A 24,419-nucleotide genomic window follows, 5' to 3' on the forward strand; every position below is an offset into this window, starting at 1 on the left:
TACATTTTTGTTTCGCTAAATAATGTTCGGTGTACATCTGTGTCAAGCTTCAATTTGTGTAAAGAAATCATTATAAATTATAGGCAAAAGTTATTGGCATTTCTTCTCTTTTTCTTTAACAAATTTTATATTTAGCTGCATTTCATATTCCTCCTGAAAGTTTCCACGAATTGATGAGGCAAACACGTTTTTATGAATAACCTAAACATCATATCTCCTTTTTTTTTTAAATCAGAGCGATCGTCAGTCCATTAAAAATGTTTACGAAAATATTACAAATGATCAATTGGTCTCAATCATGTATGTCACTAGTCGGCAAAACAAACTTTATTTATAAAAAAATACAAAACTAGACAATCGATGCAAAACAAAAGAATAAACGATTCAACTATCGGAAAAATAAAAATATAAAAAATACATAAAATTATAGAAACTATCAACGGAAATCATCGTCATCATATAAATGTGCACTGCTCAGTATTCTTATTATGTTCTAGAAATCATATAAAAATTATGCGTTTATAAACAAATTTCTGACAGAAAAGATAAACGAAGTAGTTTGCGTTTGATTTAGAATAAGTATTGCGAGAACAAGATAAATACAAAATACAAAAAGGACGTGAAAATTTTGTTTGCATTTTCGCTATTTTTCTTAAATCACTCAGCGAATATTCTTACTGAGCGGAGTATTATAAACGCATGGATTTCCTGGCTTGCTTTTGTTCATATTTCGTTTTCAATGCATATTTTTGTTTAAGTTCTAATTTCATGTTTTTAATATCAGAAATAAAAAGTATCAATTCACTGATTCGTATGTATCGTCGTTTTTTGTGTGCATTCTGGTCAATTAAAAATGTTTTAAAGCGATAAAAAGTTGTAGTTGTAATTTTTTCTCCTCTGTTTCTTTATATTAATTAATAGCTTGCAATCTTGTTTCTTTTCTTTATTTCTTAAAATATATTATAAGCTTAAGCTTCGACCTTCTTCTTCTCTTTCTTTTTCTTCAAGAATGATGGCGTTCGTAGTCCCTTCTTCTTTTTCTTGTCTTTTTTCGGAGAGCCTTCTGTTGAAACATCCTAAAAGAGAAGAACCACAAACATGGCATATTAGTCGACGGTATTTCATAGATATTTATGCATAAATGAACAGAAACATATTAACGAAAATAAACGAAGAAAAACTCAATGAGAATGAATATTCAATAAGCGATTGCGTTTTGATTTTCATGATCTTATGGATTTTAATGGCATTTTTAAACTGATATCATCACTCTTGGCTAAATGACACAACATGATTTTAGTCATAGATAATCTAAAGGCTATTGATGGCTGTCGAAGTAATATTTTATCAGAGCGCAGATGATTTATTTACAATCGACAAGTTCCACGGAACACTATCTCAACCATGCAAAACTCAATCATGAACTCGATTCACTTCATTTACGTACGAATATATCAAAAAATTATCGTTGCTTTAAGAGATATTTTAATGTACTCGGCATTGCAATAGGTCACATAATAGCACAATTTTTCATGTGATGAGGTTTCTGCGGAAAAGTGGAGGAGGATTAGCATGTCTTTAATTAAAGTGATGAAAGCAGAGTGGAACAATGGACGTTGACACGTTATAATCCGAATAAAAATCGAACAGATACGTTTATCTTCGACACAACGCTGAATTGGTGAAACATTACAAAATCACCAAAAAAGATCTTCAGCATCAGTGTTATTAATTTTGAAGTTTTTTAAAATTCACATTTAGATTGTTTATGTTCCTAAAGAGGAGGGGAACTGAATGGTGCCTGGCGAATAGCAAAAATTTAAGGTATAAAAGTTAAAATGACAAAAAAATCAGATCGCCATTTAGGCATTGTACTGACAATATAAAATCAGTGCACGATACTGACGTCGCGGAAGGGTTGGCTTGGCAAATTTCTATTATTTTAGCATTTTTTAGTTCATTCAACTTCCGAATAGCATAATTAGCAAAAAAAGCGTATACTAACATTGAAAAACAAAAAGAAGTTTTTTTTGATAAAGTTTGATTTTATCGTTCAATATTGTTGCGGTCATACAATTTTTCGATACCATTTCTATAATACGAAGATTGATATTCTTTCTAGGCGGTATCCCGAATTAATGATACCAAGGGAAAACATGACAACGAGATTTCACTTCGATAAGAAGTTTCAAACACGTTGGAGTAACAAGGCAAACTGGGAGAGTGTGGCTGCGACGTACGGCTTAAACCAGCAACTGATTACTTGGTACACTGACGGATCCCTCACAGCAGAGGGAGCGGGTGCCGGTGTCATTGGTCCAAGGAAAATGTACTTTGAACCAATAGGCAGATACACTAGCATATTCCAGGAAGAAACATACGCCATAGACAAATGTGCTTACTTTAATCTGCAAAGGAACTACAGGGAGCAGAACATAGCTATTCTCACCAATAGCCAAGCAGCGATCAAGGCACTTAGGTCCAATCAAAAAAGTGGTGGGGGAATGCCTCGAGAAACTGAATACACTCGGCTCGTGCAACAAGGTCTGGATACTTTGGGTTCGCAGGGACGCCTTTACACGGGCCAAAACCCTTCTGTGGAATCGGAAACGGTTTCATGGCTATGACTCTAAGAAATGAAGAGGAACGGTTGTGGGGGGGGGGGGGGGGGGCTACCAGGGATGGAGCAGTCTAGGGTGCTTATTTGGAGATACGAACCCATGCGTACAAAGGAGAGCTTCAACCCGAGGTTTCCGAATCATAGTGGGAATTCTCACTGGTCATTGTCGGTTGAACTATCACCTAGGGAAACTAGAAACAGTGCCGCCAGGTTTTGTGAGGAGTATGACGAAACCTCTATACACGTCCTGGGACAGTGTCCGGCACTTGTGCAAAGTAGGTCGAGGCATCTGGGAGAACACTTAATACCAGATGCAAAGCTGAAAGATCTGGAAGTAGGGAACATACTAAAGTTCCTGACGGTTATAAGCCTGCTTAAGATACTATGATCAATAGGTACACTATAACCAACAAAAGGGGGAAATAGTTCTTTAAGGACGCGATGCCCCTTAACAGAATAATAATAATACGATTTGTCTTTAGCCTCAAAATAGGCCTCAGTTTCGGCGATTACCTCTTCATCGGCGCTAAATTCTCTCCAGCGACCATTGTCTTAAGGTCATTCATCATGCAATGCGTTTTCGTTGATTTGTGACACTGTTCATTGTCTTGATGAAATAGTATTTTTTTTTCTTAAATTGGGTCGTTTTTCCACGATTTCATCCTCCAAACGCTTCAATAACGCTATGTTATAGTTTCTGTTGATGGTTCTCCTTCTCAAGATAATCGATGCGATTGATCAATGCGCATCCCAAAATACTGGCGCCGTAGTCTTGTCAGTCGTCTGTTACGTCTTTGCACGCGTGAAATAATGAAGCCATGTTTCGTCCATTGTTACATATTGACGCATAAATTCAGTTTTTTTATGGGGGAAGAGCTCCAAACACTGCTCAGAATCTTTAACATATTGCTGTTGTTTTTGGTCGATTGTGAGCTCACACGGCACCCATTTTGAACAGAGCTTTCAGATACCAAACATTCATACACGATATGTCCAATACGTTCCTTTGATATTTTTAGAGTCTCAGCTATCTCCATCAAGTTTACTTCGTGGTCATACAAAATTTTTGTGTGGACTTTCTTAATGTTTTAGCCGGTAATAACCTCTTTGGGGCGTCCACTACGTGCATCGTTCTCGGTGCTTATTTTGCAAACCATCTCTCAACGGTTGATTTTCCTGGTGCAAAGTGCGAATAGTGTTTATCAAGTCAAACTTTGGCTTCAACAGTATTTTCTTCGTCAAAAAGCAATGCTTTATTGACACACGAAATTCCTTTTTACCCATTATCTTCAAACTAACAAAAGTTGCTTTACCCAAAATGCTCTATTCAACAAACCAATAGGCTCGCAGCTGTCACGTGTCTTTTGAAGGTTAAGGTTAACTGAAATCATATGGATGTAATACTAGTGCCGCTATCGACGAACTTTTCAGCCCAACTATCACATTCTTGTCGGTTTTCAACCATCCTTTCTTAATTTTAAATTTTTAACACCTCACCTCAGCAATGCCAAGGGTAAATGTTTAGAGGTTGCGGTCCTCAATTCCTCATTTATATTCCTTAATAATGGTATGCCCACTTTTTACAACCCACCATCAATTTCTAACCAATTGGGCTCGGTTCTGGACATTGCTTTTATTAATTCTGCCAGTCAGTGTTGGCAGTGGAGTCCGATTATGGACAAAATATTGAATAGTCACCACGCTCACATCTGCATCTCTACGTAGGTGCTCAATATTTCTCCTAAATTCAAGGTTGATTCGAGTAGATTAAAGGCGCGGGTCAGCAACTTAGCACCACAGGAGGATATTCCCACTCTAACGAACCTTTTGAAAACGGAAATTGCTGATGCAATTAGAATTTGCACTAACCACACTGTAGCCAAAGATGCGGTAAGCTCTAGAACTTAAGTTCTACTTTAAAAGGAGGCGTTTTAGGACTAGATCCACCACTACAAATTATCTCCATCTTGAGGGGGTCAAATGACTGTGGAGGATGGTGGTTGCGAACGCGAAGCGAAAACATTGGCGCGAAATTTGGTCTGATTTTTTTAAGACAAAAGATGTTATGTCCTTGGGAAGGGATGTTATGTTATGAAGGGATTTTGTGGCTTTCTTAGTGACAGGCCCCCAACGATTATCTATTATCTGCCCCTGGTGCTGGCGATATCACTTATCAATATGTACGCGGATTGGCGTCTGATTCCCTCTCGGCTTTGATACAGGGGCTTAACCTCATCTGGTGCAATTTGATCCCATCCGAGGAATGGTCCACTATTCGGGTGGTAGCCATTCCCAAAACCTTTAAGGACCCTGAACTTTTGACGAATTACCGCCCTTATTAATGTGTTTGCTAAACTATTAAATTCGATGATCGTATCAATAATTTAATTGATGAATACAAAATCTTGGCGACCAACTGTTATTCTGCCGGCAAATCTACGGCTGCTTGCATTAATGATGTTCCGTTTTACATCTCGATAGCTACTGGGGTTCAGCAGGTTTTAATTGTGATGCTGGATGCAAAGAATGCCAACGACTGTTGTGACATAATGTCACGTTTCCGTTTTCATGCTGAAAATATTCTATGAGTATCGAGGATAATGTCCAATCAACGCCTTCAACTAGGCCTGGACAGCGAGCAAGTTGACAATGGCATCCCTCAAGGATGTATTTTAAGTCCAATGTTGTTCAACCCTTATATAGCATCCCACACATTAAATGTTCTGATACTATTGAATTCTTTCAATATGCGGACGATTTTTTTTTTATTTTAGCAACCGAAGACAATTGAAGTTCGACCTCCAAATGTCTGCAAAGATAGATTAATCTCTTTGTTGATGAATCCCGTAGATCGGGTTTACCAATCAACACAACCAAATCCCAATCTATATCTTTTAAGAGAAGCAGGGTCACACCACTGCTCATTAAAATTAGTAATCACACCCTTGCTCATGTCAAGCCCATCACCTTCTCAGCCAGGGAAATAACTAGGACTTGTTCGGTCAGAGGCCGTGAGGCTGATTAATTTTACAACTGGTTTTTCTTGGGGCCTCACCCCCCAGAAAGCTATCAATCTCTATAGATCGACGATAAGGCCTATCTTAGAGTATGCAGTTACGTCCACCATGAATCCGCCCAGATACTTTGAAAGCAAGCTTGACTCTATACATAAGAAAGGGGATAAGCTTTGTTCTAACAACTATAGAAGTAATCACAGCTGTATATGTCTTATAAAGCCTCGACAAAAAACCTGAAGAATGTGGTCCATGTTGAGGACAACTCATGTTGAATTTGAGAATCCAGCGCTTTACAAATCTACGAGCAGACGCAGTCGCGACGCAAAACCAAAAGTAAGCGGTCATTAGATGTGATCTCTTTCAAAGCCGATGTCGTGAACCATTCGTAATACACATTCAGAAGACAACTCCTAAATCTATTTGTAACTACAGTTCTGATGTTTTCTATGGGTCAATTCTGACCTAACTGCCCTGTATTCAAAGAATGTGCTGCAAATGGAAAGGGGGTGATAGTTGCAGAAATCTACAAACTTTTCATTGTTCTTGTTCTTCTTTGGAGCCCGTCTTGACATTCAGATTATGATTATGTCACTTTAAGGAAGTACCGTGATATTATCTTAACTGGAGCCGTTGGAAAAAATTTTCTTGAGTGCAAATTTGCAGTCTGTGCTACCGTCTCACAAAGAGACAATTTGGTTGAGCGCATGTCATTCCACCCGCTTCCACAATTGTCCAGATCTGATCCCTCCCCCGTGATCACGAATTAATCTCCTTTTTGCGAAATTCTCTGGGTTTCAACTCATACGGTATCCAAACCTTCCTTCCGGATTATTCCAAGTGCATGTAAACGCTTAGAAATCTCTTTCTCACTAATGTCAAAAGCACACTTTTGAAATGTGGCAACTATCCGTAAACTTAGAATTTGCTACCTGTATGCTTTCATAAGCAATTGACAGCTTTCTCCCGCAGATTTCTTCAAGAAAAAGTAATTCAACAGAGCTTCTCGCTGCGGTAGATTTTGAATCTAAGAGTTTCGTTGATGCGTTGATCACAAAAAACGCCAGTTGTGGAACTCCACAGGTTTTTTAAACAACAACATGTCCATCAACTACTGTTGACAAATTTAATCGGGACTGACTGCTTTTACGCTGATTTCGTATGCGATTTCACCTCCTCTCCTCGAAGACGAGGCTCTACAGCCCATTTGTGGCCTAGGCTGCTCGTCGGATATTGTGGTAATTTTCTCTTTTCGTCCTTGCGTTTCGCTCTGTATGTTGTCTGTATCTCTTCTCTTACCACAGGCATTGACAAACCTAAACGCCAAATATTCGCAGATTCTTCAGATTGATATTTAACTCCGCCCATGTAGTTAATAATAATCAACTTAGATGATCATTTTGAGCTTGTCCATTACAAACATTGAACAGATGTTGAGAAATAATTTCATTTGCACTAGAATAGAAACCACTCTCCAAAAAATATTATAGTTATCATCATCAATTAGAGCCCAAAAACACATATATTTAAAAAAAATACTCAGTGGGAAAATCTCACTATGGAAAAATAAACAATTGACAAAATTACATGTTTAGCCGAAAAAGGACACTTCATCGAAGAAACCTATCTAAGGGGAATAAGAAGAAATGGTTTAGTTGGAAACACATTCGCAAATTCGAAGAAAAAATTATCACTGCTGTTCCCCGATTCTTAGTTTCGATAAGATTTGAATAATTGTAAACTTCCGTATTTCATTAAACGGAACTAGGTCACAAAAACGTTGGTCATCAGTAAATTGTAGGGAATATCCAACTTCTACTGTTTCAAGCATCTTCATGAGCATTGCGAGGTTGAGGCAAACTTCATGCTTCATACTTTTGGTGGCTTGCACTGTTCCTAATTTTTCCAAATATTTCACTTCATTTTTAAGGGAGCCTCAACTAAGAAACAATGACTCCGGTAAGAAAATCGCAAACAGAACTTATAAGCGCCAAATCAGGGACTTAAGAAATAAAACAATGCAATAACTATAGGAATCAACACTTACCTCTTTACTGCTATGCGAAAATGTGCTTAAATGAGTTTCTGAATGATCACCGTTTTGTACATTTTCACCTGAAATTTGGAAGGGTAGGAGTTAGAAAATAATGTAAAGATGTGGTTTGCAATACTAAGCTACATTTTGACTATCTTAGTTAAATGAGAACCATACCGACATTTATGTGGAATTTAGAATAATTAAATTGGAAAATTTAGATGGAAACTTTGTTTTTGTAATTTTTAGGGACCTCTATTTGAATTGAAAAATCCTGAATTTAAGGTCTGGTAATTTGTTGAGTTGATCAATTTTCTGAGTAGAATATGCAGTCACGACAATATATCTAAAATAATTCTGAGTAAATTGATATGGTAATCATTAACTAATTTCTAAAATATTCTATTTTATATCTTATTCATAAATATTAATTTAATGTTAACATGAACCATGTTATCTTATGTTATCTCATGTGGAAGTGTCCTGCGTGTGTACATAATTGTAAGCCATGTCCGCTGTTTTTATTCTACAGATACTACTTTCTTCTTTATCTATTTATTTTTTAATACAAAAAATATACATGCAAACTAGACTACTAATACTATAAATATCATGCACCAATCTTAAAACATAATCAAAATCATGCAAAAAAAATATATTATGGAGAAAGATAATATTTAGTGAGAGAAAAAATTAAAAAAATTACCTTACTCAGCTAGTAATTTTTCTTGAAATTTTAACAGGATTCCCTACGGATATTTATCCACATTGTACCATGATAGAACTAGGGTACATTTATGGACAATTTGCTATCATATATACTCTTCAAAACCTTCTTTATTTTGCCAGTCATAGACTTGAAATGTACTATCAAAAATAAATACAGACTCCAAGTGTCACATTTTATTATATGGAATTCAATATATACAAAAAGTCAGTTCTGTTGTAGCCAAGCTAAATAACAAATATTCAACGAAAATCGCTTCGTTTCAAATTTTAGGTTTGGGATTTCTACCCGAACTTTTTTATCAATTCTTACAAGAAATAAGATGCGTACAAAAGTTATAAGGAGTATGAATTCACAAATTCAAACAAATAGGCATGACAAAGTCCTTCGAATAAATATCAAATACCAAGTACAACGACTTCAAATAATTCAAAACACTTTCTACAGAAAGTAATAAACCTCCCCCAAACAACAGGGACCCTACATGCACTTAAGCATAAAATATACAAATCTTTCGCAAGTAAAATATCAGAAACTTTTAAATAATAAAACTAATTTAAAAATTCCAAGTATCTTTTGGTAAAAAATAAGTTTCACAGCCAACCCATAAACATTTCAATCATCTTCACCCGCCAAAGAACTTATTGCGGCCGCCTGATTCCTGTATTCCTGAAAATCATGTCTCATTTCCCCTCGAAGATTTTCAATATTATCCTGAATTGTTTCAGCTTCCTGAACATTTTCTGTGATTTTATCTATTTTTTGACCCAAATCCGAAACACTCTGACAATGTGTGTCGACCACTTCGGTAAGTTTCTTTGTCATAGAATTCAGTTGATTCATCTCGCGGTTAAAATTTGCTGAAGTTGAAGGCTTGCTAGGGTTTTTCGAGTTTTCATTAGATTTAGATTGTGACGTCGATTTCTGTTTGTTGTTCGATTTCGAAGTTGAAGATTTGTTTCTCGGTGATTTCGTAGTTTTCGGACGTTTGGTCCTGGATGTGTTAGGAGCGACTGAGACCCAAAATCGTGGCGACCCTGTACTTGCATGATTTGTCTGAAATGAATACACTAGTTCTTCATTTTCTGAAGGTTTCATTACGTTTTGAATGGATATTTCTATATTTTGATGATCGTCTTTATCTCTATGGCTTGATTTCGCGTCATTGTGCTTGGACGGCCCAAATGGGTTTTTCCCGAAAATCGACGAAAGATTTTGCTTTCGTTGTCTACTGCCGTGCAAAGAAACATTCATTATGTTTTCCGTAATAAAATTACGTTTCGGTGGTTTTTTATTCTTAAACGACGAATTCGAATTCTTGTTGCACTTAGACTGCGGTGAAAAACGCTTCTTGAGATAAGATTTCGAAGATGTAGAAATGTGAATATTATTTATATTACGGGTAACAATTTTTGTCGACGAAGCGGATGGCTTCCTCCTAATCTCGTCCGGTGAAAAGGATGATGATGAAGAATGCGGTTTGTGTGGGCTTTTACCGTCACCACAAGTCCTCACATCCGACAAGTTAAGTGAGCAGAAACTATGGGTGTCATTTTCATCGGTAGTTGGTGTAGACGAAGAAATACGTGCAGGAGCTGTATGCGGCCGCTGGTCTTTCTCCTTATAAGGTGTTATTTTCATTCGAATATTCGTCTCGATTTTATTAAAAATTGTTCCTTTACTCCGATCCAAATCACTGTTCTCGAGCTGCAATAAAATGAGTTTCTCCACTGGATCTAAATGACTGTAGTCACTTTTTTCTGTTTCTTCTGAGCAGATAGTTTCCGCTTTCGGAGGGATTATAAATGTATCAGTGGTGGATTCCGTGCTTTCATGTTCGTCATTCGGGATAGGAATGTCAGGTGAATGTGAGCCACTTGAAGTATTCCCTGAGTTCGGCGAGGAAACTGCCTTTGGCGATTCTGAAGTCTTAGAGTCATATGCAACTTTTTCAAATTCATTTAAGTCATTCTTCTCGTTTTCCATCCGATCTATTTCGATAAATACCTGGTCTCCGACTGTTTCTGTATTTTCTTTAACATGGGCAACATTTAAGCCTTCTACTTCAACAGAAGAAGATTGATTCGAATTATCATACTGACCACATTGTATATGATCCTCCCAAATTTCGAAGAACTCTTTTTTTCTAATACCTCTTTCCTCCCTACTCATAATAGTTCGTTGCCTATCATCTAATTTATTTTGATGGCAAGGTAACTCACTCACTGTTATATTAGAATCTACTGTTCCGACTTGAGTCAATAAAACACTACACGGTGATTCGTCGCTATAATTGAATCCGTTGATTTGTTCATGGAATTCACTGGGCTTATCCATTATATTCTGATTTGCATCCAGGATCTCCGAAGTAGAAATTACTGATTCACGTTCTTCAGATATTGGGTATAAATATTTCCTTAAAGACTTCGTGACTTCAGGCTCTAAACTACTTGGAGCCTGTGCAACTTCTTGAAACTTCTCTACACCCATGCAGCCTTGATTTACTTCAGGGTCGAAATAAACTGGATTCTCCTCCGAGATGAAGCCCATGCCAGTTGAAGCACTTCTCTTAAAACCAAGTACTTCATTTTCATGCGATAGATACTTCAAAACTTTACGTTTCATAAGCTGTGCGAAACTCTTTTCAGGAAATTCAGCATAATTCGGACTAGAAAATAAATCAAAAAAGGATTCATTTCTTTTTCTAGGCACAAATTTCGCAGGATATATAGGAACATGTTTATGGGTTGGCTTATTATAAGATGGAGCAATGAAACCAAAATGTGAGGTAGTTCTGTACGGCATCACACTCTTTCTAGTATAAGTAGATACAGATAAGCAAGAACCATACTCAGAATGTTTCAGTGATGTATAATTGGCAGAATCGTAAATAAGTTCAGAGGCCGAATTTGAATGTTTGCTTTCACTCAAGTTCGAAATCCATTCATTGCAATCTGTGTATTTTTGAATTAATTCATAAAGCGATTCGGACGAGTCATTACTCAATGAATAATCTCTCTCAATCAGAAAAACACGACCCCTGTCCTCTCTATTTCTACTTGCTCGAAAAAACAATAGTTTTCTGTTCCGACTAGATTCGATAGAATTAGAATTAATTTGTTTATCATGCCTATTTTCCAAATCACATTCATAGTTATGTTCATGCTCTGAATTCTCCTCTTGCACCTGGCTAGAATCTTGAAAAAATTCTTGATTTTGATTGTTATCGGAGAAACTATCTTCAGAGTTGTTGTCTATACTCTTGACATCTGAAATTCATAAGAGATGGAGAAACTAATGAAATCTTATGGATTTTTTACAATGAAAACCAAATAACTACCAAAAATTTCAAATGATCTACAAAAACCAAATCTACCAATTTCAGGGATTGCGATTATTTTCCAGTCTAACGTTTAGCGATAAGATTTCAAAGAATGATATGTACAATTCAAATGTTAAATCATGATATTATCACTGAAGCGTCTTAAAAACCAATAAGCTCAGTATAGTACTTTCAGGGTCGCAGAATTATCACGGTCGATCTGTCAAAGGGTAGTATAGGTTCCAGGGCGAAACATGGATTGGCACCCACGATGGAGCATAAAACCTGGGAAATGCTTGCTGAACCAACACCAACAGCTCTACTACCAAACCCTATCTCCACCTCCACGTGGTGACTGCTGGGAGCTCTTTCTTAACGAAAAGCTGCAGACGGAGAAGGATGAAGGCGAGTCTCCCGTGCCTAAAAACGGGACAAATTGTGCCAACTGGTCCTCCAGGTTGGGGGTTGGGTAGGGCTGACAACCCTACACGGAAAACAACTCGTTACGAAGCCACAACAGGCCTCAGACTGGAGGGATAATACAACGACGAACCCGGCAACGACAAAGGAATAACGATTTGCGCATTTTCTCATGAAACGTGCGCTCCCTGTACAGAGATGAAGCTGATAAGCAGCTAGCCAATACCCTGTCCCAATATAGGGCTGATGTAACAGCGTTACAGGAGATGCGTTTGACAGGGACCGGTTTTCTGGAGAAGAGTCACTACACCATATATTATAGCGGCCATCCAGTAAACCATGTGTTGTTAATCAGCCAAAAAATGAAACCTGCTGTTATCGGCTTTGAAAACATAAGCGAACGGCTATGCACTCTGCGCTTCCGGGGCAAATTTAGAAATATAAGCCTCATTAACGTTCACGCCCCTACAGAGGAGACTGCAGAGTCGGAGAAGGATACCTTCTACGAGGCAGTAGAACGAACCCGCGAAGCCTGCCCCAGATGTGATATCAAAATCATCCTTGGGGATTTTAACAGCCAAGTAGGGAAAGAGCCCGTATTCAGGCGATACGTTGGCTCACATAGCTTACACCAAAATATAAATGATAACGGACTGCGGATTATTCAATTAGCAGTGTCACACGAAATGGTTGTTGGAAGTACCTGGTTTGCGCGGAAAGCGATCGAAACATACGTGGACCTTTCCAGACGGAACCACTTTCAACCAAATTGACCACGTGTTGGTTGAAAGCTGCCACCTCTCAGCCTTGATGAATGTCAGAACATATAGGGGGGCCAATATAGATTCGGATCACTATCTCGTTGGTATGGTGCTCCGAACTCGAATAACAACACCACCCAGAATCCTCTCTGATAATCAGGTGAGAGTTAACACTGAAGCCATCCGCAACACCTATAAGAGCGAAATACCGCAATAACCGCAGTCAACCGAGATACTGGAGATGAAACATCAACAAATGATTTTCACAATCACCTAAAGAACGTCATCATAAATACCGCCACGAACACACTTGACCCCAACCGCAAAAAGAGTCGGAACGGCTGGTTTGACGATGAATGTAAGCTAGGTATGAAACGGAAGAATGCTGCATACCGAGTAATATTGGTAAGGATGCGGGCACGCGCGGGGACTTATCACAAACTCCGGCGAGCGGAGAAACGACTTCACAGACGAAAAAAAGAAGCCTGGGAGAACCAACAGATCTCTGAACCAGAAAAGTACAGGAAGCAACCGCACCAGGCGCGCAAGCTTTACCAACAAGTCAACAAGATGAAGGCTTACGCACCTCGATGTTCATCCTGCCGAGACAAAGAGGGAAATCTGATTTCCGACAGAATGGGCATATTGGAGCGATGGGTTGAGTATTTTGATGAGCTACTGAACAACTAGAACACGGCGGACAAATGCTGCCACCACCAAGTGTAGAAGAAACAGTCCGTGCAATTCATCGGCTTAAAAATCATAAGTCGCCAGGAGCCAATGGAATTACAGCCGATTTGGTTAAATATGGAGGTGACCAATTACACCAAATGATTCATCAACTAATGCTCAAGGTGTGGGACAGCGAATCAATGCCTGACGACTGGTAACGAGGCATTATCTGTCTCATTCATAAAAAGGGAGATATAACACAGTGCAGCAATTATAGATATATCACGTTGCTGAATACCATCTATGAGATATTCTCCTCTATCTTGCTAGGCCGGATAGCCCCATACGCCCAGAACATCATTGAGCCATATCAAAGCGGCTTCACTCCAGGCAAACCAGCAACAGATCAGATTTTTTCTCTGCGTTTCATCGACTTTAAAGCCGCCTATGATAGCATAGCCAGGGTAAAACTGTACACGGCCATGAGAGAATTCGGTATCTCAACGAAATTGATAAGACTGGCTAGGCTGACCTCGACCAATGTGCGAAGCCAGATAAAAACAGGAGGATCACTCTCAAGACCATTCGACATCAACAACGGTCTACGACAAAGGGATGCCCTATTATGCGTCCTCTTTAACCTGGCCCTCGAGAAAGTGATCTGTGATGCTGAGGTAAATGCAAAAGGTACGATCCTCTTTAAGTCCACCCAACTAATGGCCTATGATGACGATATCGACATAATGGAAAGAACGACCCGAGACGTACAAACTGCCTTCAGATCGAACAGGCGGCGATCTTGGGCCATCAAGGAAGGCGAGACAAAATATAAGGTGGCAACTTCAGCGCCAAAAACCAACAACATTAAACCACACTGGTCAAACAGGAAGAATACAGAGAGGAGAATACAAGTTTGACACCGTTGATAATTTTTCCTATCTGGGGTCGAAAATCACAACCGATGACATCCTCACACGGTTCTTGGCACTGTACAAGACAATGATCTTGCTAGTCCTCATGTATTCCTCGGAGACTTGGGTTCTTAGCAAGAAAAATTGCGAACTCTTAGCCGCGTTCGAGGGAAGAATTCTCCGATGATGCTCTATATTATAGCCTACATCGCTGCAAAATTTCGTGGTGCTAGGATGATTTAGTAATATACTATTATTAACATTATTTGAAAGGATATCGGTATGGAAGGTATTTCGGAGCCTAGGTACCATATAGTGGCAGCCTCCTGTCGTATCCACCAATATGTTTGGTCAATACCATTAGTAAACTATTTGAACCAGTATTATACAACAGGCTGCTCGCTGTTGCGGAAAAGGAAGAAGGACGATGTAAAAAATGCATTCAACACTGCAAAGTGGACGAAAATCGTAGAGGCTACAGGCCCCGAAGTACAGTGTACGCATCGTTGTTGCATTTCTTCTTGTAAGAAGATTATATTGCGACTCGGACGATGGACAGAAATTATTCCCAATGACGTGCGGCGTTCCACAGTTGTCTGTCTTAGGTCCTTTACCGTGGTTAATTATGTACAATGGAGTACTGACGCTACGCCTTCCTAACGGCGTGACAACCATTGGGGTTGATATCGGGGTAACATTAATTGCAAAACGTTTAGACAAGATCGAAATCTACGCAAATAAAGCGATATGGGAGATCAATTCCTGGTTGAAAAAGTCCGGTCTATCACTGGCTGAACATAAAACGAAACTAGTGCTAATCAGCAAAAGAAGGAAAGACACGACCGTGAAAATTAAAGTTAGTGAACACACAATTTACTCCCAAGGGTCGCTTAAATATTTAGGAATAATGGTTAACAAAAGGCTCAACTTTAAAAAATACATTGAGTGCGCTGCAACTAAAGCGTCTTTCACCGCTATAACGATCTCGAGGATACTATCGAACATTGGTGGACCAAGACAAAGTTCTGTGCTACTCTACGTAGCTCGAGTTTGGGCAACCGTTCTGGAACACAAATCAAACTGCGGAAAACTAGGAATGGCGTATCGACTAAATGCACTCCGGGTATGCAGTGCTTATCGAACAACATCAGAAGCAGCATATGTACTGGCAGGGACAATCCCCATAGACATCTTGGTGATTGAAGGTCGGCGTCTCTACGACAAAATGTATGCAACCGGGGAGTCTATTGTATTTCGACGGCAACTAGCACGGCGGGAATTCATCGCAGAATGGCAAAAGAGATAGAACGAGGCACAAACTGGCCGTTGGACCTACCGTATCATTCCACATTCAAAGATGGATTAAAAGGAGCCACGGGGAACTAAGCTACGAGCTAACACAGCTTTTAAGTGGACATGGAGGTTATCGGGCTTATCTACATCGATTTGGACACGACGAGTCACCATGCTGCCCAAGATGTGGTAACTTGGCTGAGAATGCGGAGCATATTGTATTTGAGTGGCTAAGGTTTACAGCACACCAAACTAAGGTGGAGGCGATCGCAGGCAGGCGCTTAACACCTGAAAATATAGTGGAGTTTATGTTGGAATCGACGGAGGCTTGTAATCAAGTGGTAATTGAGCTGAAAATGATTCATCAACAGCTAAGACATGAAAAACTGCGAAGAAAACAAGAAAGGGAAATAACAATAATGAGTCGCAGTTAAGAACTGATCCAGCCTCGCGATGGAATGCTTATAGCAGTCCGTGGGGAGAGTGGAAAAAAGAGGAGGTTTTAGTGAGTGGGAGTCATGTTTGGTACCATTTTCATTGCCAGTTTCAGCACCTTGTTAAGGATTCGATCAATGCCAGGAGCTACGGCATCCCGGATCCTTTTCACTACGTCCAAGACTTCGTCTGTGGTTACTGAAGGTATGTCTTCGGCGCTCATTGGTATCATTGGAAGATTATTTCCGGATGTTGGGGGAACCTTGTGCCTTTTATCGCCTACGTAACCGACTTGTACGCTCCTCCCCATGGATCTGAGTCTGCCTCATCACAGAGTCGCTTGAAGCAATCATTTTTACTTTTCTTGATGGCCCACTGCAACTTTTTTCATGCCTGTTTATATTCGCGATACCGATATTCATACTCCGGCATGTTTCATCGACGCTGACTCCGCCTTCTGGCCTTCAAGCATTCCGTACGACACTTCGCTATTTCAGCGTTCCACCACTAGTTAGGGTTATGCTTCCGAGAGTGTGCACGTCTTGGCACGGAAGCGTCGCATGTTTGATATATCTGTTGGAACAGCTGCGATGCTTTTTCTATGGCCATTCCAGTAAACTCAGTGTTCCATTGCAATATCTCCAGAAATGTATCCTCATCAAGTGCTCTTGATGAGCAACCTGTTTCCGGTTTCTCCAGGTGAGGATTTATTGTTCTGGGTCGCTTATCAATAGTAATATATATCACCTGGTGGTTGCTATCCGTGTATTCTTCGCTAACATGCCATTGTAGATGCTTGACCAGTGAATCACTTACAAAAGTAAAATCTATAACAGAGCTTAGCTCTCCACGCCTAAAGGTGTTTACGCTTCCAATGTTAGCCAGGGTGACATTTAGGCAGGAGAAAACTTCGAGTAGGATTCTTCACCTTTCATTTGTTTTCTGGCTTCCCTACTCTATTGCCCAAGCGTTTAAGTCGCCAGCAATAATTTTGGGATTCTGATCTTTGGCGTCTCTCGCCAGTCTATCTAGTATGTTGCAAAGCGCTGGTATTGCCATAATTGGGGCGGCAAGATAGCTGTAAATGTAGAGGTCATCTATCTTAATCCTTACAAAATCATGTCCGCGGTGCTTCATTGCTTGCTTTAAGGCTCTGTCCGTCCGTCACACGCATTTTTCTCGGAGACTGTTGTAGCCATTGACAACAAATTTGGTAGAAAGGTGGGAACTGTGAAGGCTCACGTATACAGTGAGTTACATCCTTTTACATCGAATTTAAGGAGGTCCCAAAGCATGCAAAAGGGGGGTGTAATTTTTTTTTCACCAAATATATTCATGTGGGATATCAAATGAAAGGTCTCGGTTAGCACTTTCCGAAGCCGGTCCTAATTTCGACATTTTCTGGAAAGATGGGGAGTGCGGGGAGTCGAAAGAGATCGTTTATTTAACGGAGCTCTTTCCAGAAACTGCCCAACCCAAAAATCTGAAAAAAGAGAAAAACTAACTGCATGGCAGGAGCCAGCAATAGGTTTTGAACCTTTCCACCTTCCACCGATGAAAAAAAGGAAGATGATCCAGCCCGGAAAGCCAATAAGGGTAATATCTATGGTAGAAAAAGAAGACGAGGCACACCCTGCCTGAGATGGAGTGATTGTGTAGGTCAGGACGCCAGACAGCTTTTAGGGATATCGAATTGGTGGACCTCGCCGCAAAACCGGGATATCAAGAGTTCCTTATTAAGGCAGACCAAGACCGGATACCGGTTGTTGCGCCGCTGATGATGATGATGATCTTGCCAACGACTCAATCCATACATATGCTTAGAGCCTATTAAACATTCCGTACAATTTATGGGAACGGAATGTCACGGCAGAAGGCACAGAAATTGAAGAGGTTACATGGAGCAGATTCGTGGAGAAACTTCAGCAGTAAAAGCTAACGGAGACAAGGGCTTGAAAAATTTCAACTTCATCATTCATATTTGCTTCTCTCCGAATCAACCAACTTGAGACCTTTATATTTGCAAACACTACTTCAAATGCTTCTAGATGATAAAACTATTTATCTGTGAAACTGCAAAAGAGTGCAGAAATATTATGGGTTAGATCTTTGTCCGCAAAGATTATCTTATACGAATGTCTCAACGTTAAATCCTGAAATTTTATCTCATGCTTCTGAACTATAGACGATTAGCGAGAATAAACGGAACAGGGTCATCGGTAGCTTCAACTCGTCCTCTACTTTCTTACCTGAGGTTGAAGTACTTGCCCACTAAACGACACGACGCAAAGTTTCACAATGTTTAACAATCGAAAACTCAAACACTTAAACCAAACCCAAAGTTCTAACACAGTTCCCAAATTGTTAACTTATAATAAAAGTAAAATTAACTCCTTGTCAACTGTCGGATTTTGACCTGAAAATTATGACTTACCAAAAACAAAGAAGCAATTTAGGAAATTTGGAGTAACAATAAAATTGTGAATCGTAAAAACTTAACATGAAACTAGTGTTAACCACAACACTCAATATTTATCTTGTAATAGAAAGCAGCAGAGGTAGGTGAAAGTAAATAGAGGAAAATAAGAGAAAGCAAAGTTCGTGATAGATATTACTCCTTGAAAATAAGTTTTAGTTTGATTTAGCTGATTAACATCACTTGCAAATGTACAGCGATTCTTTAGAGAAAATAGGATTGCAGATCAATCTACAGCGGTGTTCCTTGTGTATATAAGGGACTTAAATAGTTAACGTTTATTTACACCACACACACTCTCAAGTAATTGTTTTGTTTGTTAAACCAAGCCATCATAGAAAAGAAAACAATTAGATATACCACCGTGTTTTTTTGTGAGCACATTAGTAACATTTTTCTGGTTAAGTTATTTAATTAAACTGTTTTTCTCAAAACATTTGGTTTTACCTCGACCTGTTGGTGGCTTTTTACTCGTCGTATGCGCTCTTTCCGAATTAAGAAAATCAACATTTGCTATAAAAAATATTTCATCATTTGTTATAAATCGAAGCGAGAGAGAAAAATCAATGTAAAAAAAACATCAAAGAACAATATAAAATCAACAAAGTAGTAAAATGCCTTTGCAAAAATATGAAACAGCTAACGTAGTTTCTGCAGCGAAAAAAATGCAATCACTGGAAGACAAATGCGAAAATCGATCATGCAAAAACGAAGTTGCGAGTATTCTACAACTTAAATTGAAATCATTGAATGGATGTGTTTTGACTGAAGTAGTAAACTTTTTCAACTTGGAGGTGATGTGAATAATTTTAAACACTCATATTTACAGTGTGAGTCTTCATGACAACGACTTTCAAGGAGCGTAAAGTTTGAATGATTGGACAATATTCACTTTTCATGACCTGAGCCAGCAGGATCTTGAAGAATATTTAGTACTGAGTGCCTAATTCCGTTTTGTTTAGTTAGTAGTCTTTTACTGTGGTTTAAAAAGTGAACGGTAATCACGAATTTGTAAATAAATCCTTTTCAAAGCAATGAAAATATTCTCAAAAGTGAATACTGCACTGCAGCCAATTTCATTTCTAGTAGAACTCCTAGACGTTTATATAACATCAAAAATCGATCAATCTATTTTGAATGCAACTAATCTAAGCTATTAGAAACTAGGCTAACACAGATGAACAATTTAAATGGAAAATGCATGTTCTCATCTAAACTCTATTTGCGACTAACTCTGAATTGTTTGATGTGATTGAATCATGACTTGAAATGGAAGCGTTCGAAATGATGAACACTCACCAGAGACACAGGAAATAATTTATAAAATTTCATTTTGTGTTATTCGTTTAAAATTTATTGAGAATTAGCTAATTATTATATACTTTAAAAATATCTAGTCATTTTTTTCACTTTCGTTTTGTTTTACGTGAGCTGGCTACATTTGAGAGGGGAAAAGTTAGAAAAAAACATCAATTCAATACACAGGGTTTTGCAAATTTACTATTATTTTACTGTCTAAGAGAACTGTAAGCTGTTTCAATTTTAAATAATTAAGAACTGAGAGTCTATATTGTCAGATAGAACACTTAAACTGCCTTGTATGTGTGCTGTTTCGTGTCGGAAACGTGTTAACTCAATCTTTTTACTATGGCATTATATCAAAATTTTTGATATTATATCTAAAAGCCAATAAAGTATCAGATAATCTGAAGAGAAAACAAGATAAAAAATAGTGTTTGTTTGTATTCCTTGTCTATCACATTCTATATATTGCTCAGAAATCTTTAGAGGAGAAAGTGGGAAAGAAAAAATATATATGTAGATCTCAAATCGCTAGAAGGATTATAGTTTTCAGTCAATATAAGAATAATATGCATTCAAATTGGAGAGAAACTACCACACGGCTCTTGTTTGGACTCGATGTTCTAAAGAGATTTGTTTTTGTTTTAATTTAATTCAGAAGTTTTATAAGATTTAAAAAAAAAAATAATTGCGTCACTTACCGTCACTCAATACTACTTCTGGCTGGCTAGGTTTGGGTGCTTGCTTTGTTTCTATTCTCAAAACTTGGGGTTCTGAAAGGAAGGAAACAGAAATCCAATCATATCAAATATCTCTAAAAAATGTATCAAAGAAATCCATGACATTATTTCTTGGACAAAATTACATCTTGAAACTTACCAGAAGCATCTTCGGTCTCTGACTGGCTTGGGACATTTTGCGCTGAACTCTTCTGTTGTGTACCAGAAGTTAGTTGCGAACTAAGAGCTTCTGACTCTGAGAAATCAGTATCAGTATCTGAAATAATTGTTAATTAAATTCAATCAATTTTTTTCTTATTGAAATTTAAATATTCTCCAACTTACATTCACCATGTATACGCTTCCTCTCTACAGTTTTCTTGTATTCATTCAATTCATCATCTGTTACTGAATCAAATGGATTTTTAGCGTATGGGGCCTTATATACCGTTGCGTTATGTTGATATCCTCGTTGTATAATTCCCTTTGAAGCAGCACCCATTAAAACGACGGTGTCTCCGGACGCTGATACAGTGGCATCTTTAATGCGATTGTTAGCTTCATCCCATGTTACACCTTCTAGTATATGTGATTGTGGTCCAGCTGAGATCTTATCAGCACGACGATTGTCTTTTATCTGTTGAAAAAAAAAATCGGTTTTATGAATTTTTCTATTATATTAACAATTATTCGCAATTCCTTGACAATATAAGGAGCTGAAATAGAAAACAATTATAACTTAGTAATTAAGTTAAATGGTATTGGAATATACGATTCTGGCTATCATCATCAACGGGGCAACAACCGGTATCCGGTCTAGGCCTGCCTTAATAAGGAACTCCAGACACCCCGATTTTGCGCCGAAGTCCACCAATTCGATATCCCTACGTCCAGCGTCCTGACCTACGCCAACGTAGTATTTTTCTACCATAGATATTGCCCTTATAAACTTTCCGGGTGGGATCATCCTCATCCATACGGATTAAGTGACCCGCCTACAGCAACCTGTTGAGCCGGATTTTATCCACAACCAGACGGTCGTGGTATCGCTCATAAATTTCGTCGTTATGTAGGCTACGGAATGGTCCATCCTCATGTAGGGGGTAGAAAATTCTTCGGAGGATTCTTCTTTCGAACGCGGCCAAGAGTTCACAGCCTCCAAGTCTCCGAGAAATACATAATATGGCAAGATCATAGTCTTGTACAGTAAGAGCTTTGACCCTATAATGAGACGTTTCGAGCGAAACAGTTTTTGTAAGCTGAAATAGGCTGTGTTGGCTGCCAACAACCGTGCACGGATTTCATCGTCATTGCTGTTGTCGGTTGTGATTTTCGACCCTAGATAGGAGAAATTGTCAACGGCCTCAAAGTTGTATTCTCCTATCCTTATTCTTCCTGTTTGATCAGTGCGGTTTGATGTTGTTGGTTGATTCGTCACCAAAGGGTCAACAGTTATTACTTGGTCGGTTGCTGTTCCATCAAACAACACTCCTAGCAACTACATCGGTTGGCTGGTGTTTCACCGAACAACATTTCGGAAGAAAATTGCGGCAAAAGAGTCGCAACATTTATTGGTTACCCTGACGTGATACGGCGAAATGGATTTGTGGACCCAAAAGCAGGAAACGATTGGGAAGCAGATAGAGTCGCTCGTGTCCCAACTACCGGAAAGATGGAGCCTCGAGAAAAACATTGAACTATTTTCGAGAGCGACAGCAGAAACTACTGGAGCTGTGGGAGCTGTTCGAGCAAGGCGACAGCCAAATACGAGAGCAATTCGGAGACGATCAAACCCATCCATACTTTGCAAAGCGATACTACCATCTCATGAGGGAAGCCTTTCAAAAATATTCGGCGGGGTTTACCGAAAATATTCAAATGCTGCAGGCTCAGTCGGAACACAAGACGATGCAACGACGAGCAACCAGCGGTCATCTCTCGTGAGGAAGCTGGGCTGCAGAAACTGATCAGACGACAACAGTTAGTCATAGGGGCATTAAAACGAGTGCTTCAAAATGCGCTTCTTGAGGAGCAATCCCGGCAATACTATGAGTTACAGGGCACAACCATTCAGTGCTATTGGGATCAGATCGAAGAGATCCACAACAACATCTGGAAGGCATCGGAGGATGCAGCGGCAACAGGATAAAATTTTGAGGCATATATTCAGCTAGAGCGACAAGTCCAAAATACCCTCGTTATGATAGCAGAGACAATTGATTCATTATCCAGACAGCGGCCTGTTGCTACCTGTAATGTAAGAACCCATTTACCGAAAATTACTGTGCCCAAGTTCGAAGAAGATTATTTACAATGGCAGCAGTTCTTCGACCTGTTCGCCCAGATGGTGGATAATCAGTCAATTGTGAAAAGATGTGGCACCTGAAAATGAATCTTGGAGACCAAGCGGAACGTTTAATACGACATTTAGTTTCGTCGGATTTAAACTATGCAGTGGCTTGGAAATTATCGCAAGACCGATACAACAATACTCGACTTCTAGTGGCAGCCTTCCTCAACAAAATTCTGGGCCAACCATCACAATCATTAGATGCAACATCAGCCGCAACTCTAAAGTCATTGCATGACACCACACAAGAGTGTCTTCATGGGTTGAAAAATTTGGGAGTTGCGGTGGACACCACTCAAGAAATTGGATAAAATGACCTTCACGTCGTACAAGCAGTGGTTGGAAAATCGTAAACAGTTGCAATCGCTGGCCGAGTTTCTGCAATTACTAGAAACTCGTTTTCAGTCGCTGGAGCCAGGAATACTAAAGCAGAGAACAGCAGGAAGTGGATAAGATCGTTTGCCCGATGATTTCGCAGCAAGAAGGCAGTTTTGTTAACAAAATCGAACATTCGAATTCGTTTCGAAAGCTTCAAAGGGTGACAGCATATTGCCTCCATTTCATAAAACTTTTAAGAAATAAGAATGGCAAAACTGAACCTTCAAAAAGCACTCGGACAAGTTCAAGGCTGGTGGTAAACAATAAACTATTGACTCCACAAAAATTGGATGCAGCTTTATGGGTTATATTGAAAGCAATCCAGCAGCAAGATTTCGAGGGTGATGTAACTCATTTAAGGGGATCATCCCGTGTGTCGGGTTGGAGAAATCGATTTTTTTTTTTTTGCATGAATTGTATCTATATATAGTGGAGAATATGTGGGCAAAGGGATTTTCCGATATTCCGAGTCCTTCAGAAATTACAGGGTTAAACAGGTAAGGAGTTTGCAGCCGCGGCTAGAGTACTCGATGAGAAAGAGAATCGAATCTTTTATACCTGTTAGTTTTTTACCTGAGCCTTATAAATTTGAACACAGGTATAAATATAAAAAGATGAAAAACCAATCAATTGTCTAAACTTATTTGCTGTTTGGAATAAAAAGGATAATCCAGTCTAGAGTGAGCACTGAAAGGCGTTCAAGTTATACTCAGTTATATTTTGTTGTAAGTATTGTGTTGCTTGTGTGTTCAGTGATTTTTTTAAATGGATCGTACGAAGGGAGATCGCTTTAACGTTCAACGTCATGCTTCCACTAAAAAACGAGTATTTCATCGGAATCGATAGTTATCAGAGAAGAAAAAGGACTTCGCATCAACTTCAGCAAAGAAAGTTTTAGCAAGCATGTACATGGATGTTCCAATTGCGGCAAGTTTTGTATATTATATATTGGATTTTGCTGGAGTTTTCTCCGGTATTTCTGCA

General features: G+C 39.0%; 1 protein-coding gene across 5 annotated transcripts in view; it reads right to left on the minus strand.

Moving 5' to 3' along the window:
- Positions 1-286: 286 nt before the first annotated feature.
- LOC119655218 (protein hu-li tai shao) overlaps positions 287-24,419 on the minus strand; it is a 179,154-nt gene continuing 155,021 nt past the window's right edge. For 2 of the 5 annotated variants that reach the window (XM_038060995.1, XM_038060996.1), the window contains 6 exons: positions 21,053-21,344; positions 20,868-20,984; positions 20,690-20,761; positions 19,134-19,199; positions 7,682-7,749; positions 287-1,076 (listed from right to left, as the gene is read on the minus strand). In XM_038060995.1, coding sequence (XP_037916923.1) covers positions 969-1,076; positions 7,682-7,749; positions 19,134-19,199; positions 20,690-20,761; positions 20,868-20,984; positions 21,053-21,344 — 723 coding nt within the window. In that variant the 3' untranslated portion in view covers positions 287-968. Of the gene's footprint in view, positions 1,077-7,681; positions 7,750-19,133; positions 19,200-19,985; positions 20,122-20,689; positions 20,762-20,867; positions 20,985-21,052; positions 21,345-24,419 lie in introns of those variants that run through there. The other 3 variants (XR_005249888.1, XR_005249887.1, XM_038060997.1) reach the window with 3 other exon arrangements.

This window comes from Hermetia illucens, chromosome 4, assembly GCF_905115235.1.
Source record: "Hermetia illucens chromosome 4, iHerIll2.2.curated.20191125, whole genome shotgun sequence".
Taxonomy (NCBI): domain Eukaryota; kingdom Metazoa; phylum Arthropoda; class Insecta; order Diptera; family Stratiomyidae; genus Hermetia; species Hermetia illucens.